This window comes from Carya illinoinensis, chromosome 10 (genome assembly GCF_018687715.1).
Source record: "Carya illinoinensis cultivar Pawnee chromosome 10, C.illinoinensisPawnee_v1, whole genome shotgun sequence".
NCBI classification, from domain to species: domain Eukaryota; kingdom Viridiplantae; phylum Streptophyta; class Magnoliopsida; order Fagales; family Juglandaceae; genus Carya; species Carya illinoinensis.
The window spans coordinates 17,731,284-17,746,721 of record NC_056761.1 but is presented as its reverse complement, the minus strand read 5'-3'; the positions used below and the strand labels follow the sequence as shown (position 1 = coordinate 17,746,721).

Here is a 15,438-nt window from a genome sequence, read left to right as displayed (position 1 = left end):
TATAATAATCATTTAATAATTAGTTAAGGAGTTCTGATCATTGTTTAGATACAAGTTTAGAATCAAATGCATGTCCACATATTTTATATTTGTGTCATGCATCGGAAGTTTTATCATAATCATTTAATAAAGGGTGAGAATGTCTTGGCCTCATCAAACTTCCGATGTATGATCATATATAAAATATGCGGACATTTGATTCCAAACTTGTATCTAAACAATGATCGAGAACTCCTAAACTAATTATTAAAGCAGTACTATATCTAATCTCCATATAGTTATGCTAATAATTTCCTTGCATTATTACATGCCTATAAAGTGTTGAGCATTAGAATGCTAATTATCATGAAATTGCTATCCTTAATCGATTGACCTAATTGTTTGAGTTCACACTTGCCACTAATGAAATAGGTAACGTAATTTTTGAGTATTGATTATTATATTGAGACATTAAGTGAGAAAAAGATAGAGATATAAAGTATTTCTTATAACATTTATTGAGCATTTAATATTGTTTAATTTCTTATGCAGTATTGACTAATGGAAGCCTAGGGGAGATTATAGCCAACTAGGGGTTTGAGGTAGGGAGATCCACTATCTCCCTACCTCTTTCTTTTGTGTGCTGAAGGTTTGAGTGCCATGCTTAATCAGGCAGAGAATAGAAAAGAACTAAAGGATGTGGTTGTGGCTAGAGGTGGGACAAGAGTGACTCATCTCTTGTTTGCAGACGATTGTATCATTTTTGGGAGGGCAAGTTGGGCTGAGTGGAGGAGAATTAAAAGTATCTTGGAGTTATATGAATTGGCCTCGGGCCAAAGTCTAAATAAGCAAAAAAACTACTATGCTTTTTAGTCCAAATGCTAAGGCAAATGTGAATGAGGGTATTCTTAAGGAGCTTGGGGCAAGACTGATATTAAACTGTGAGAAGTACTTGGGTTTGCCAATTATGGTTGGCAAGTCTCGCTACAATACTTTTAGGTGTATAAAGGATAGGGTTTGGCAAAGGGTAAATAATTGGAAGAATAAGTTCTTATCCCCTGCTGGGAAAGAAATACTCTTGAAGGCAGTCATTCAAGCTGTCCCTAATTACTATATGAATGTCTTCAAGCTACCTAGGAAATTATGTATGGAAATAGATGCTGTTATGGCTAAATTTTGGTGGGGGTACAAGGCAAATGACAGGAGGATCCAGTGGAAAAGTTGGTCTGCAATGGGGGTGTCAGAAATTGAGGGAAGATTGGAGTTTAGGGAGTTTGAGAGTTTTAACTCTACTGTGCTAGCAAAACAATGTTGGAGGCTGTTGACTAACCCTCAATCTTTAGCTACAAAGGTGTTAAAAGATAACTATTTCAGACATTCTGATCTATTACAAGCTAAAATAGGCTACTGACCATCATTGATATGGAAGAGTTTATGGAGCTCTATGGGACTTCTTAAGGAAGGATTGGTGTGGAGAGTTGGCACTGAACATAGTATAAAAATCTGGGAAGATAAATGGATCCCAACCCTTGTCACGCATTGTATTCAAACTCCAACTGTTGTTCTCAATAAGGATGCTAGAGTTAAGGAATTAATTGACTCCTCAGAGGTATGGAAAAAAGAGCTAACAAAAGAGGTATTTAGTGAAGATGAGGCTAAGGTAATATGCAATCTACCTATAAGTCAATCTGGCATACCTGATAAGCAAATATGGGGTCGACAAAAGATGGGAGGTTTAGTGTGCAAAGTGCTTATCATCTAGAGGTGAGCAGGAAAAGAAGAGAAAGAGCAGAGAAATCAGCTGGGGTCGATGTTGACTGTAAGAGGTTGTGGAGGCTGAATGTGCCAGTGGTAGTTAAAGTTTTTCTTTGGAAAGCTTTGAATGATAGCCTACCAACTAGATGGAATTTGTTTAAAAAAAAAGTAGTGGAAAACGCTAGCTGTCCAGTTTGTAAATCTGAGGTGGAGTCTGTCACTCATAGTTTATGGAGCTGCAGAGGGGCCATGGATGTCTGGGTAGATCAAAAAAGTTATGTACAGAAATGTGCAAGTAACGAGGTGCAGTTCATGGATCTATGGAACAGCTTGGTTCAAAAGTTGAACAAAGGTGATCTGGAGTTGGTGGCAATTGTGATGAGAGGAGTATGGATGAGAAGAAACACTTTTCTTTTTGAAAGAAAGTTTGCTAGTCTTGGTGCAGTTGTTAAACATGCAGAAGTATCTCTAAAGGAGTTCCAGCTGGCACAAGGATCTGACAAAAGGGGAGATGTGCATCCTGCAACAAGTAGGAGAGATAAGTGGAAGGCTCCAAGTGAAGATCTGGTTAAAGTGAACTGGGATGTGGGGCTAAATATTAAAGAAGGAAGAATGGGGATAGGTATTGTGGTAAGGGATGATAAGGGGGAGGTTTTGGTGTCTCTATGTAGCTCAAGGGGAGTGTGTTGTAGTCTAGTTGTAGCATAGTTACATGCATTATGGAGAGCCACAACATTGTGTGTAGAACTAAACTTTGAGCGAATAATATTTGAAGGTGATTCCCTAATTGCTGTGAAGGCTGTCAATAGTGAGAAGGAAAACTGGGAGTGGTTTGGATAGATGGTTGAAGACATGAAATGTGTGCTTAAGAATAGGTCCAGTGTGATGACCAGCTTTCATGTGTTTTTTTTTTCACTGAAGGGTTATTTTTAATTTAATTAATATATTATTTTATTTATTTTAAATTATTGCGTTTTAAATTTAGTTTTTATTTGTTGGATGTTGTGTTTCATTTATTTATTTATTTATTTGTTTTACGGTTTTTAATCTCATTCTCGGCAGATTTGTTTTGTTATTCGGAGTGAGGATTGGACCTCATTTCTTTCTACATTTCTTTTTTTTCCTTTTTCCCTTTTTCTCTTTTCTTTTTCTTCTTTCTTTTTCCTTTTCCTTTTTTTTTCTTTTTTTCTTTTTCTTTCTTTTCTTTTTCTTCTTTCTTCCTCTCTCCCGTGCGTCGACTCTCTCTCTCTCCTCTCCCACGCCGGAAGCCATCCCAGCCCCAACCCACCGCCGTCCGGCCACCGTGGGCGACACCACCCCCACCGGTCGAACCCCCTCCCTCCGGTGCACCACCCCACCGAATCCCAGCCCCATCCGGCTAGCCGTTTGGCCGGAAAACGCCCAACAAAGCCCCACGGTTTTTGCCTTAATCCGCTGCCGTCGCTCCACCTCCGGCCACCACCTCTTCACCACTTCATCACCGGTTCCTTGTCGTCCTAACCCACCCATTTCCGGCCTCTAATAGCCACCGGAACAGCTCCCACGAGCTAGCTTTCCATTTTGGAAAATTCGGCCATCAACCACCGTTTTCGCCGCCACCCACGGCCAAACTTCACTTTCACTAGCTTCATAATCATCCTTAGACCATTCCCTATCAATCCCAAGTCATGGTTTGTCCCCGTTCAAAAGTGGGTATTTTACAACCCACGGCCACAGTGAATTTTCACTGTTACGTTGCTTTTTCTCCGCCGTTTGCAACGCCGCAAGCTTTCTAAAAATACCGTATAGCGCTGTAAATATTTTTCAAATCCTACTTTTAGATTTAAATATATTTTGCTCTTACAATAAATTATTGCTGCTGGTTGGTTAATTCCGGACTGAGTCCGAGGAGTTCGAGGGTCGGATGGATGGAGGACGGAGTTGCTTGATTTATTGATTTGTGGTTGGTTGATTGTTTTGTGCATTGAAATTGCATTTACATGGTGCATGCACGTGCATTTTATTTTATTTGAGAAATCCTGTTTTGCTGGCGTGAATGGATTTTCGGGTGCGTGTGTCTCACGAGCCTAAGCCGGGATGGGTTATTATCTCGGTGGAGCTCCTCTGGTCACTCGAGAGTGGATAATACTGAGTGACGTCTCCTGAATTGTCGCTGGGCGACGACGGGAGCGGGGCTAGAGGATGGCCTGGCCAGGTATGCGCTGGGCACGAGTCTGGGCATCGCTCTACTCATCGACTCAGTGGTCCTTCGCTGGCGAGGGCTAGAGGATGGCCTGGCCAGGTACGCGCTGGGCGCGAGTCTGGGCATCGCTCGTTTAGGTGTCACATGCGTAGTCGTTACCTGCGGTGTGGCACAGAGCCAGGGTGTGCGGATGATCCCTAGGGGAGATCATGGTGCATGCATAATTGGATTGTTTTTATGGTTTTCGGATGTGGGCCATTTTCTGGGAAAATGGCGAGTTTTGGTTTTGAGGCTTTTGATCCATTTTCTGGGAAAATGGTGGTTTGGGCCATTATCTGGGATAATGGCGAGACTTGGTTTTAAGGATATGTTTTTATGGGCCAAATGGGTTTTTTGGCGTGCGTGGTAAAAATGTGGTTTTGCGGGACATGTGCATTGGCTTTTCTTGCATCCATGTTGTTTGAGTTTTATATGTTTTTATCTAGTGGTGTTTGGAGTTTACTTACCTGCGGCACCATTTTTGGTATCGTAGATTTTGGTGCAGAGATCGAGGATGAGGAGGAGGAGGCTGAGCCCGAGGATGCGGCTCCGCCGGGATGCTGATGTTACGTTTTGTATTTGATATTAAATTATATTCGTGTCTTGTAATATTTATTTATGTATGTTTTGAATAGCTTTGTATTAAACAAGAAAAAAAAATTCTGGTACTTAGTTATTGACTTGCTTTTCGCTGCGTATTTCTCGTGCACATTCGTCGCTTATACACACACTTGGCACACGTCGATAGGGTGATGACCCGTAATATCATCATCCGGACGTCTCGATTTTCCCGTGTCCTTGCATGGGGATTTGGGGACGTCACAGGTGGTATCAGAGCGGTTTGGCTTTGGGTAAAACCACATGTCCCGTAAGTAGTACCAGAATGCTTTTAAGGTTGTGTTTTAAAATTATGTTAAGTAAAGTTATTTAAACTGTTTTATTTGTTTGAACTTGTTTGCTTGTTTTTATTTATTTAGTTATGTTTTTGCAAGTTGGTTTCTTTTGTTTTGTGTGATGTGGTGTTGGTCTTTGGTTCTGTTTTTGTTGGTTGTTGGTTTTATTTGTTTTTGTTTTCTGAAAGGGGGTCAAAGGTTGTGGTGGCAGGAAAATGGGAAGGCCAAAGAAATCTACTCAGGAGCCACAGGACAATACATCAAGAGATGACTCCATAGCCCAAGCCATACGGCAGATGACGGAGTTTATGCAGCAAAATTTTAGGCCACAACAGACAGAGCCTTGGCCACAACCAGGGGGACCTTGGCCACAACAAGGGGGTCCCTGGCCACCACAAGGAGGGTCTTGTCCGCAACAAGAAGGACTTTGGCCGCAACCAGGAGGTCCTTGGCCATATCAGGGAGGGTCTTGGCTTTACCCGGGAGGATCTAGCAGCATTGTGCAAGCCGGATGCACCTATGAGCGCTTTCTAGCGCATAGGACCCCACACTTCACTGGAGAAGAGGATCTGCTTCAAGCTGGAAAATGGATCAAAGACCTGGAAAGAATTTTTGAGGTGTGTGGTTGCACTGAGGCGCAACAGGTACTCTACGCCAGCTATCTGTTGCAAGGCACCGCTTCTGATTGGTGGAATACCAAGAGGGTGATGTTAGAAGCAGAGCTGGGATCATTCGCCGCTGTAACCTGGCAGCGCTTCAAGAAAGAATTTAACGACCGCTTCTTTCCCGCATCAGTAAGGAAGCAAAAGGCAAGAGAGTTCTCAAATTTGGTCCAAGGAGGCATGTCAGTGGAACAGTACGCCCGAAGGTTTATAGAACTTGGGCGATTTGCTCCCCACCTTATCGCCACAGAGGAGATGCGAGCTGATCGTTTTCAGGAGGGACTACGCCCTGATATACGCCGTATGGTGGTCAGCCATCGGATATCCACTTTTCAGGAATTAATGGATGTGGCCACCCTTGTGGAGCGAGAAAATAATCTGAGTATGGGCTCCCCTCCGGGTCATAAGAGGCGGAGTTTTTCTGGTGAAGGAAGCAGCTCGGGTTCGCCTCAGAAATTTGTTCAGCGGACCGGAACTCGACCGCAAGCATCCTCAGGTATTCGCATGGGAGGACGTGTGCCTGTTTGCGGAGTTTGTAATAGAGCCCATGTGGGTGAGTGCCCTTCTGGTGGGGCTCGATGTTACAATTGTGGCCAGCAGGGTCACTTTGCCCGAGAATGTCCAAGAACAGCTCAAGGAAGCCGTGGAGGTAGACGCGGTGGAAGAACAAATCCAAGGCAAGCAGTGCAAGCCCGGGTTTATGCTGTCACACCCGGAGATGTGGATGATGAGGCACCAGCGACCCATGATGCTGGAGTAATTACAGGTATGGATTAATTTGATTCTATGTTGGATTTAATTTTGGTGTATTTGGTTTCTTCTTTGTTTTTTTGGATTTCATGGGTTGTGTGTTTGGTTCAGGGAGAGTCCGTTTGTATGAGTTTTATGCTTGCACTTTGTTTGATTCCGGTGCTTCACAGTCATTTGTATCTTCCACGTTTGCGCGGATGTGTAATTTGGTCACGGAACCTTTGCCAAAGTCATTGGTGGTGGCTTTACCCGATGGTGAAATAGTATGGTGTTCCAAGGTTGCGTTGGGATGCCCGTTAAATTTTGATGGAAGGTTATTGGATGTTGATTTGGTTGTGTTTAAGCTATTGGGTTTTGATATCATTCTCGGGATAGATTGGCTATACCGATATTCTGCGAGTATTAATTGCAAAAGTCGGATAATTACCTTTCAGCTTCCAGATGGTGATTGTCTGGAATTTGCGGGGAGTAAGTTAAAAGAAAAGCCGGTAATTATATCGGCAATTCAAGCAAGAAGAGAGATTGCATGGGGAGCAGATGCATTCTTAGTTCTGATGGTGTCCATGTCGTCCGAGGAGAAGTCTTTGGTAGACATTCCAGTTGTAGAAGAATTTTCCGATGTGTTTGTGGATGACTTGCTGGACTACCCCCTGTTCGGGAAATGGAGTTTGTTATAGACTTGGAACCTGGAGCGGCTCCTGTACATAAAGCTCCTTATCGCATGGCACCGGCTGAATTAAAAGAGTTGAAGACTCAGTTGCAAGAGCTGGTAGATAAGGGATTTATTCAGCCTAGTACTTCGTCGTGGGGTGCGCCAGTGTTGTTCGTTAAAAAGAAAGATGGAACCCTTCGTATGTGCATAGATTATCGGGAATTAAACAAGGTGACCATCAAAAATAAATATCCTCTCCTGCGGATCGACGATTTATTTGATCAGCTTCAAGGAGCAGCCGTGTTCTCGAAGATTGATTTGAGGTCGGGATACTACCAGCTGAGGATCAGAGACAAGGATGTGCCTAAAACTGCTTTCAGGTCGAGGTATGGGCATTATGAATTTAAGGTGATGCCGTTTGGGTTAGCTAATGCCCCTGCTGCTTTCATGGATTTAATGAATCGAGTATTTCGACCTTATCTGGATTCCTTTGTGGTAGTGTTTATTGATGATATTCTGATTTATTCCCGAGATGTTGAAGAACATGTGTATCATCTTCGTCTGGTACTTGAGAAATTGAGAGAACACCAGCTATATGCCAAGCTTAGCAAGTGTGAATTTTGGCTGGAGGAAGTCAGATTTCTTGGGCATGTGATTTCCCGAGACGGAGTGGCTGTTGATCCTAGTAAGGTAGAAGCCATTTTGTCATGGCCGCGTCCGACTACAGTGCGCGAGATCCGGAGTTTCTTGGGGCTTTCTGGTTATTACCGAAGATTTGTGGAGGGATTTGCTCGCCTATCCGGACCTCTCACAACTCTGACTCGGAAGAATACAGAATTTGTGTGGTCAGATAAATGTGAGAGAAGCTTCCAAGAATTAAAGAACAGGTTGACGACGACACCAGTGTTAGCGCTCCCAGAACCGCATAAGCCATTCGTAGTTTTCAGTGATGCGTCTAAGTTTGGTTTGGGTTGTGTCCTTATGCAGGAAGGACGGGTTGTTGCCTATGCGTCTCGTCAGCTGAAGGACCATGAGAAAAATTATCTGACGCACGATTTGGAATTGGCTGCGATTGTTTTTGCACTTAAGATCTGGCGGCACTTTTTGTATGGGGAAGCATGCAAGGTATACACTGATCACAAGAGCTTGAAGCATTTGTTTTCCCAAAAAAATCTGAACATGAGGCAGAGGCGATGGCTAGAGCTAATCAGTGACTACCAGTGTGAGATCAAATACCATCCGGGGAAGGCTAATATAGTTGTTGATGCTTTGAGCCGAAAATCGCACTTGGAAGATGAAGCCGAGCCATCGGAATTGAATTCGTTGCTTTGTGGGATGAGAAGGCTCCTTATTGAGAGTTCGCAGCAAGAAGAGATTTTATCTTCAGTTCTTGATATTCGGGTAACTGATTTTGAGGAGTTGAAGACTCTTCAAAGGAAGGATCCAAAGCTGTTGAATATTAGAAAAAGGGTCAGAAAATCTCGAGGGCCGTTGCATTATAGCATGGATAAAGATGGGATACTTCGGTTCCGAGATCGCAGAGTGGTCCCCAAAGATTCGGAATTCAATGAGCGGATCATGGCAGAAGCTCATGCGGCCTCTTATTTAGTTCACCCCGGCAATACAAAGATGTATCGGGACTTGAAGAAAAATTATTGGTGGGATGGAATGAAGAGGGATATTGCCTTACATGTTGAGAAATGCCACACATGCCGTTAAGTGAAGGCCGAGCATCAAAGACCTGCAGGTATGCTCCAACCCCTCCCTATTCCCGAGTGGAAATGGGATGACATCACGATGGACTTTGTAATGGGTTTGCCGAGAACGCCTAGTGGGAAAAATTCTGTTTGGGTGATTGTTGACCGGTTAACGAAGAGTGCTCATTTCCTGCCTGTTAATAACACCGACTTCTTGGGTAAGTTGACACGCTTGTACGTGAAAGAAATAGTGCGGCTGCACGGCATACCAAAGAGTATAGTGTCGGATCGAGACCCAAGGTTCACGTCGCAGTTTTGGAAAAATTTGCAGGCAGCTTTGGGTACTAAGTTGAAGTTCAGTACTGCTTACCACCCACAGACAGACGGCCAATCGGAGCGCACCATTCAGACTCTTGAAGACATGTTGTGAGCGTGTGTCATGGAATTTCAGGGGAGTTAGGAAAACCATTTGCCGCTCATAGAGTTTGCATATAATAACAGCTTCCATGCGACCATTCAGATGGCTCCCTATTAAGCTCTTTACGGGAGGAAGTGTAGATCGCTCTTGTGTTGGGACGAAGTCGGGGAGAGTAAGATTATTGGACCCGAAATAATTCAAGAGATGCAAAGCCAAGTCCGGATCATCAGAGATAAAATGGCGGCAGCTCAGAGTCGCCAGAAAAGCTACGCTGATACCAAGAGGAGAGAGTTGTCTTTTGAAGTTGGTGATTGGGTTTATCTCAAAGTCTCTCCCATGAGAGGTGTTAAGCGTTTTGGTAAGAAGAGGAAACTGGATCTGAGGTATGTCGGACCTTTTCAGATTCTGGAGAAGGTAGGGTCCGTCGCCTATAGAGTTGCGTTGCCAGAGTATTTTGGGGATATTCATGATGTCTTCCACGTATCATCCCTGAAGAAAAGCTTTGGACAGCAAGAGCCACGCTTCGTCGACCCAGAGAGTATTTAGTTGTAACCGGATCTCACTTATGAGGTTGTTCCGTCGCAGATCATAGATTGGAAGGAGCAACAGTTGAGGTCCAAGACAATACCTTTGGTTAAGGTGGCGTGGGGAGATCCGTTAGCTCAGGACTTCTCTTGGGAGCGAGTAGCTGACATGAGGGAGCAGTACCCTTACTTGTTTGAGTAATGAAGGTACGTATCTTAATTTTGATCACAGATGACTTATGTGATTTTATGTGGCTTGCTTAAAGTTGGTAGTTGATCTTGTAAATTTCGAGGACGAAATTTGTTTTAAGGGGGGAGGATGTGATGACCCGCTTTCACGTGTTTTTTTTTTCACTGAAGAGTTGTTTTTAATTTAATTAATATATTGCTTTATTTATTTTAAATTATTGCGTTTTATATTTAGTTTTTATTTGTTGGATGTTGTGTTTTATTTATTTATTTATTTATTTGTTTTACGGTTTTTAATCTCATTCTCGGCGGATTTGTTTTGTTGTTCGGAGTGAGGATTGGACCTCATTTTTTTTTTCTTTTTCCCTTTTTCTCTTTTCTTTTTCTTCTTTCTTTTTCTTTTTCTTTTTTTTTTTCTTTTTTTCTTTTTCTTTCTTTTCTTTTTCTTCTTTCTTCCTCTCTCCCGTGCGTCGACTCTTTCTCTCTCCTCTCCCACGCCGTAAGCCATCCCAGCCCCGACCCACCGCCGTCCGGCCACCGTGGGCTACACCACCCCCACCGGTCGAACCCCCTCCCTCCGGCGCACCACCCCACCGAATCCCAGCCCCATCCGGCCAGCCGTTTGGTCAGAAAACGCCCAACAAAGCCCCACGGTTTTTGCCTTGATCCGCCGCCGTCGCTCCACCTCCAGCCATCACCTCTTCACCACTTCATCACCGGTTCTTTGCCATCCTAACCCACCTATTTCCGGCCTCTAATAGCCACCGGAACAGCTCCCATGAGCTAGCTTTCCATTTTGAAAAATCCGGCCACCAACCACCGTTTTCGCCGCCACCCACGGCCAAACTTCACTTCCACTAGCTTCATAATCATCCTTAGACCATTCTCTATCAATCCCAAGCCTTGGTTTATCCCCGTTCAAAAGTGGGTATTTTACAACCCACGGCCCAGTGAAATTTTCACTGTTACGTTGCTTTTTCTCCGTTGTTTTCAACGCCGCAAGCTTTCTAAAAATACCGTATAGCGCTGTAAGTATTTTCCAAACCCTACTTTTAGATTTAAATATATTTTGCTCTTACAATAAATTATTGCTGCTGGTTGGTTGATTCCGGACTGAGTCCGAGGAGTTCGGGGGTTGGATGGATGGAGGACGGAGTTGCTTGATTTATTGATTTGTGGTTGGTTGATTGTTTTGTGCATTGAAATTGCATTTACATGGTGCACGCACGTGCATTTTATTTTATTTGAGAAATCCTGTTTTGCTGGCGTGAATGGATTTTCGAGTGCGTGTGTCTCACGAGCCCAAGCCGGGATGGGTTATTATCTCGGTGGAGCTCCTCTGGTCACTCGGGAGTGGATAATACTGAGTGACGTCCCCTGAGTTGTCGCTGGGCGACGACGAGAGCGGGGCTAGAGGATGGCCTGGCTAGGTACGCGCTGGGCGCGAGTCTGGGCATCGCTCTACTCACCGACTCCGTGGTCTTTCGCTGGCGAGGGCTAGAGGATGGCCTGGCCAGGTACGCGTTGGGCGCGAGTCTGGCCATCGCTCGTTTAGGTGTCACATGCGTAGTCGTTACCTGCGGTGTGGCACAGAGCCAGGGTGTGCGGATGATCCCTCGGGGAGATCATGGTGCATGCATAATTGGATTGTTTTTATGGTTTTCGGATGTGGGCCATTTTCTGGGAAAATGGCGAGTTTTGGTTTTGAGGCTTTTGATCCATTTTCTGGGAAAATGGTGGTTTGGGCCATTATCTGGGATAATGGCGAGGCTTGGTTTTAAGGATATGTTTTTATGGGCCAAATGGGTTTTTTGGCGTGCGTGGTAAAAATGTGGTTTTGCGGGACATGTGCATTGGCTTTTCTTGCATCCATGTTGTTTGAGTTTTATATGTTTTTTTCTAGTGGTGTTTGGAGTTTACTTACCTGCGGCACCATTTTTGGTACCGTAGATTTTGGTGCAGAGATCGAGGATGAGGAGGAGGAGGCTGAGCCCGAGGATGCGGCTCCGCCGGGATGCTGATGTTATGTTTTGTATTTGATATTAAATTATATTCGTGTCTTGTAATATTTATTTATGTATGTTTTGAATAGTTTTGTATTAAACAAGAAAAAAAAATTCTGGTACTTAGTTATTGACTTGCTTTTCGCTGCGTATTTCTCGTACACATTCGTCGCTTATACACACACTTGGCACACGTTGATAGGATGATGACCCGTGATGTCATCATCCGGACGTCTCGATTTTCCCGTGTCCTTACATGGGGATTTGGGGGCGTCACATCCAGATGGAAAGTACATCATACCCATCCAGAAGGAACCAGGTTGCACATAAGCCAGCTAAAATTTCTTTGTCTATAGTTGATGAAAGGATTTGGATGGAGAGTGTTCCACCAGAGATACAAAATCTTGTTATACAGGAAAGTTTGTATATAGTTCATTCATAAGTAATACAATTGAGATGTTTGTTTCCAAAAAAATATATATATTGTTTAAAAAATCTAAATAGGCAATAATAAATATTTTGGATATATATTGGTCTCCCACTTAAAACACTCAAGTTTGAGCAAGAACTTGGAGATATTTTGACGTATATAAATTCATTTAATGGATGAAATCCATAATCTAATTTCCCTTCTCAACAATCCTACCAAATGGTCCATACAAGTGGGTCCACCAAGACTTTCAAAGGGCAAATTAAAGTATTGAAACCTAAATTATGAGTAACTAATTACAGAGTTCATCCACTCACAATGTTGGTATATTGGAGCCATACGATGTATCATTAGCATCTATGAAAAAGCTTCTGGAAAAAGATTGAATATGGAAAAGACTTCAATTCAGTTCAGTAGGGCAGGTTTGGCAACTGAGATAAGACACAAAATTATCATCTCATCATTACAACTTTTTTAAATTCACACACAAAATATAATAAATAATTCAACTTTTTTAAATTCTAAAACAATAATAATATTAAAAAATAATATTTTAAACTTTCATCTAAAACAAAAAATTCTCATCTTACTATCCAAACCTACCATTAGAATACTCCTCAAAAAGTGCAAGACACTATATTGAGCATAAATGGAATCAGATCAACATTGCCTTATGAAACATAACTTTGTTTGCCTGCTTTGGTTGGAAGAACCGGAGCAAAATTGTTCAGGGGTATACTAGACAGAGTTAGGCTAAGGCTTAGCAGTAACAAAGTAAAAACTCTCTCACAAGCTGGAAATGAAATATATCTCAAGACTGTTGTGCAAACTCTCTACGTACAACATGAGTGTATTCAAGCTCCCAAGTAGTCTTCTTAAAAGTTTCAATAGAGTTATGCAGAACTTTTGGTTGGGACAGCAAGATAATGAAAAAAAGATACACTAAGTTGCATGGAAACAATGAGAAAAGCCAAATCAGCAGGAGGAATGGGTTCAGAGACTTGGAGAGCTTCAACCTTGCTATGCTTGCTAAACCAGGTTGAAGATTAATTCACAACCCTTCCTCTTTAGCAGCTCAGGTCTTAAAGGCCAAGTACTTTAGGGAGGTCTCTTTCTTTCAAGCAAAATTGGGAAGTAAACCTTCATTTATTTGGATAAGTATTGTTACAGCTGGGCCTTTAATAGAAGAAGGTTCTATATGGAGGATAGGGACAAGAGATCAACTAAGCATCTAGCAAGATAAACAGATTCCCAAGTCAACAACCTCTAAAATCCAAAGCCCTATTAAGATACTTGAGTGCAGTGCCAATGTTGAAGAGCTTTTCGATTCTAACACTAGAACTTGAAAAAACTGGCTTGATTGAAGACGTCTTTTCTAAGAAGGACGCTAACCTGATAGTGCAAATCCCGATAGATCTTTCTCACAGTTCTGATAAGCTTATTTGGAAAGGCTCCTCAAATGCTTAGTTTACAGTCAAGAGTGCTTACCATTTGTACAAGGATTTACAGATGGCTTCTAAGGGTCAGCTTTCATGTAGTTATAGAAACCAGAAAGTATGGTAACAGATTTGGAAATTGCAAGTCCCACTAGCAGAGAAAGTATTTCTATGGAGAGATTGTCTTGAAGCTCTTCCTACTCAGGCTAACCTATTCAAGAAGAAAGTGGTAGAGCAATCTAAATGTCCTATCTGTATGGAGGAACCAGTAACAGTGGCTCATGCTATAGGTATTGTGTAGCAACAAGAGATTTTTGGGGACAATGCTCAAAGAAAATTCAGAAGTCACTTCCTTGTTAGCAGGTTTGTAGAGATGACAGGGGATATGTTTTCAGTATTTGGGTGTGAAGAGATGAAGGAAGTGGTAGTTGTGGCAAGGAAAATATGACAAAGGAGGAATGTGTTTATTTTTAATGTAGAATTCTCTCATCCCAACTCTGTGGTGAAGTCATCTCAGGATATGTTGTAGAGTTTAAATGAGTTAAAAGACAAGCTTCCTAGAGGAAATGTCTCAGTTAGTCGCACAGTCAATAGATGGGATCCTTCCCCTACGAATGTTTATAAAATAAACTAGGATGCAACAATGGATAAGGCTCAATGCAAGATTGGTATAGGCATCATTGCTCGAGACTGGGAAGGCAATGTGGCAATGAGGATGAACAAGCAGAGATACAAATGTGGTGCCAATGTTTTGGCTAAGATAAGTGTCTCAGACGTGATTATTGATATGGAGGAATTTCCTTGATGGATTTTCTCATTGCTTTAAAGGAATGATTAATAAAATTACCTTTCCTAAATAAATAAAATTAAAAAAAAAAATCCACTTTAGCATACTTTTTTCATTGCACCAACTTGGTCACCTATTCATGCACTCATAAAGAATTATGAGTAGATCTCAGTTTTACACTATTTAATGATACGTTGACACATCATAATCTTATGATTTTCTAAATACACTTGCATACACTTGAGTAATTTAATTATTTATATAAGATTTAAAAAATTGGGTCACCAGGTGTTCCACCACGTCACCCTTTACCAAGGTAGATCTGACCACCAGAGCTGAGGTGGCTGCAGACCAACGCATCCGCCTTATAGTTGAATTTTTGTTCTTTTGTTTTAAGCAAGTTCAATCTATTGCGGGTATGCATCTTTCGTTCTCTAATAGGAAGTCGATGCTTTAGCTTTTTTTTATTTCAGTGAAAAGGACTTGATTTCCGCTAAGTCCTCATTGTGAATAAAATTAAAGAATTAATGGGGACAAATGACTTCAAAAACTCTTTTAAATAAATGAGAGAAATCCCTCTGGGAGATACAGAACTGTTTAAATTTAACTGCTACACAGTGAAAGTTCTCTAGATCTGAATCTTATGCATCCTAGCCCGGTTTGGATTCGTAAAGTGTTTCATCTTATTTCATCTCATTTTATCATTACAATTTTTTCAAATTTCAATATAAAATATTTCACACAATTCAACTTTTTTAAATTTCAATTCAATTTTTTCAAATTTTAAAATAATAATAATATTAAAAAATAATATTTTATTTAACTTTTATTTTTTTATCTAAAACTATCTCATCTATATGCAAAAGGTAGGATTGTTACAAGGCTAGGCTTTGCATTGCCTCATCGATTGGTTTTGGCTCCAAGCGGACCATTAGTCCACAGAGGTTCTTTATGGTAACGTTGATTGCTCGATTAGGGGAGCTTTATTGACAGAGGAGTTGATACCATAGAACCCCATCACCATGGATGATGGACAGCTCTC

General features: G+C 42.0%; 1 protein-coding gene across 1 annotated transcript; it reads left to right on the top strand.

Moving 5' to 3' along the window:
• Window positions 1–841: 841 nt before the first annotated feature.
• LOC122278506 (uncharacterized mitochondrial protein AtMg00310-like) lies at window positions 842–1,390 on the top strand. Its single transcript, XM_043088688.1, has one exon. The coding sequence runs from the start codon at window positions 842–844 to the stop codon at window positions 1,388–1,390; it is 549 nt and encodes a 182-aa protein (XP_042944622.1).
• Window positions 1,391–15,438: the final 14,048 nt, after the last annotated feature.

What these genes read in the sequence shown, in the direction of transcription:
- LOC122278506 (XM_043088688.1), top strand. Translation starts at nt 842, where the DNA reads ATGCTTTTTAGTCCAAATGCTAAGGCAAATGTGAATGAGGGTATTCTT.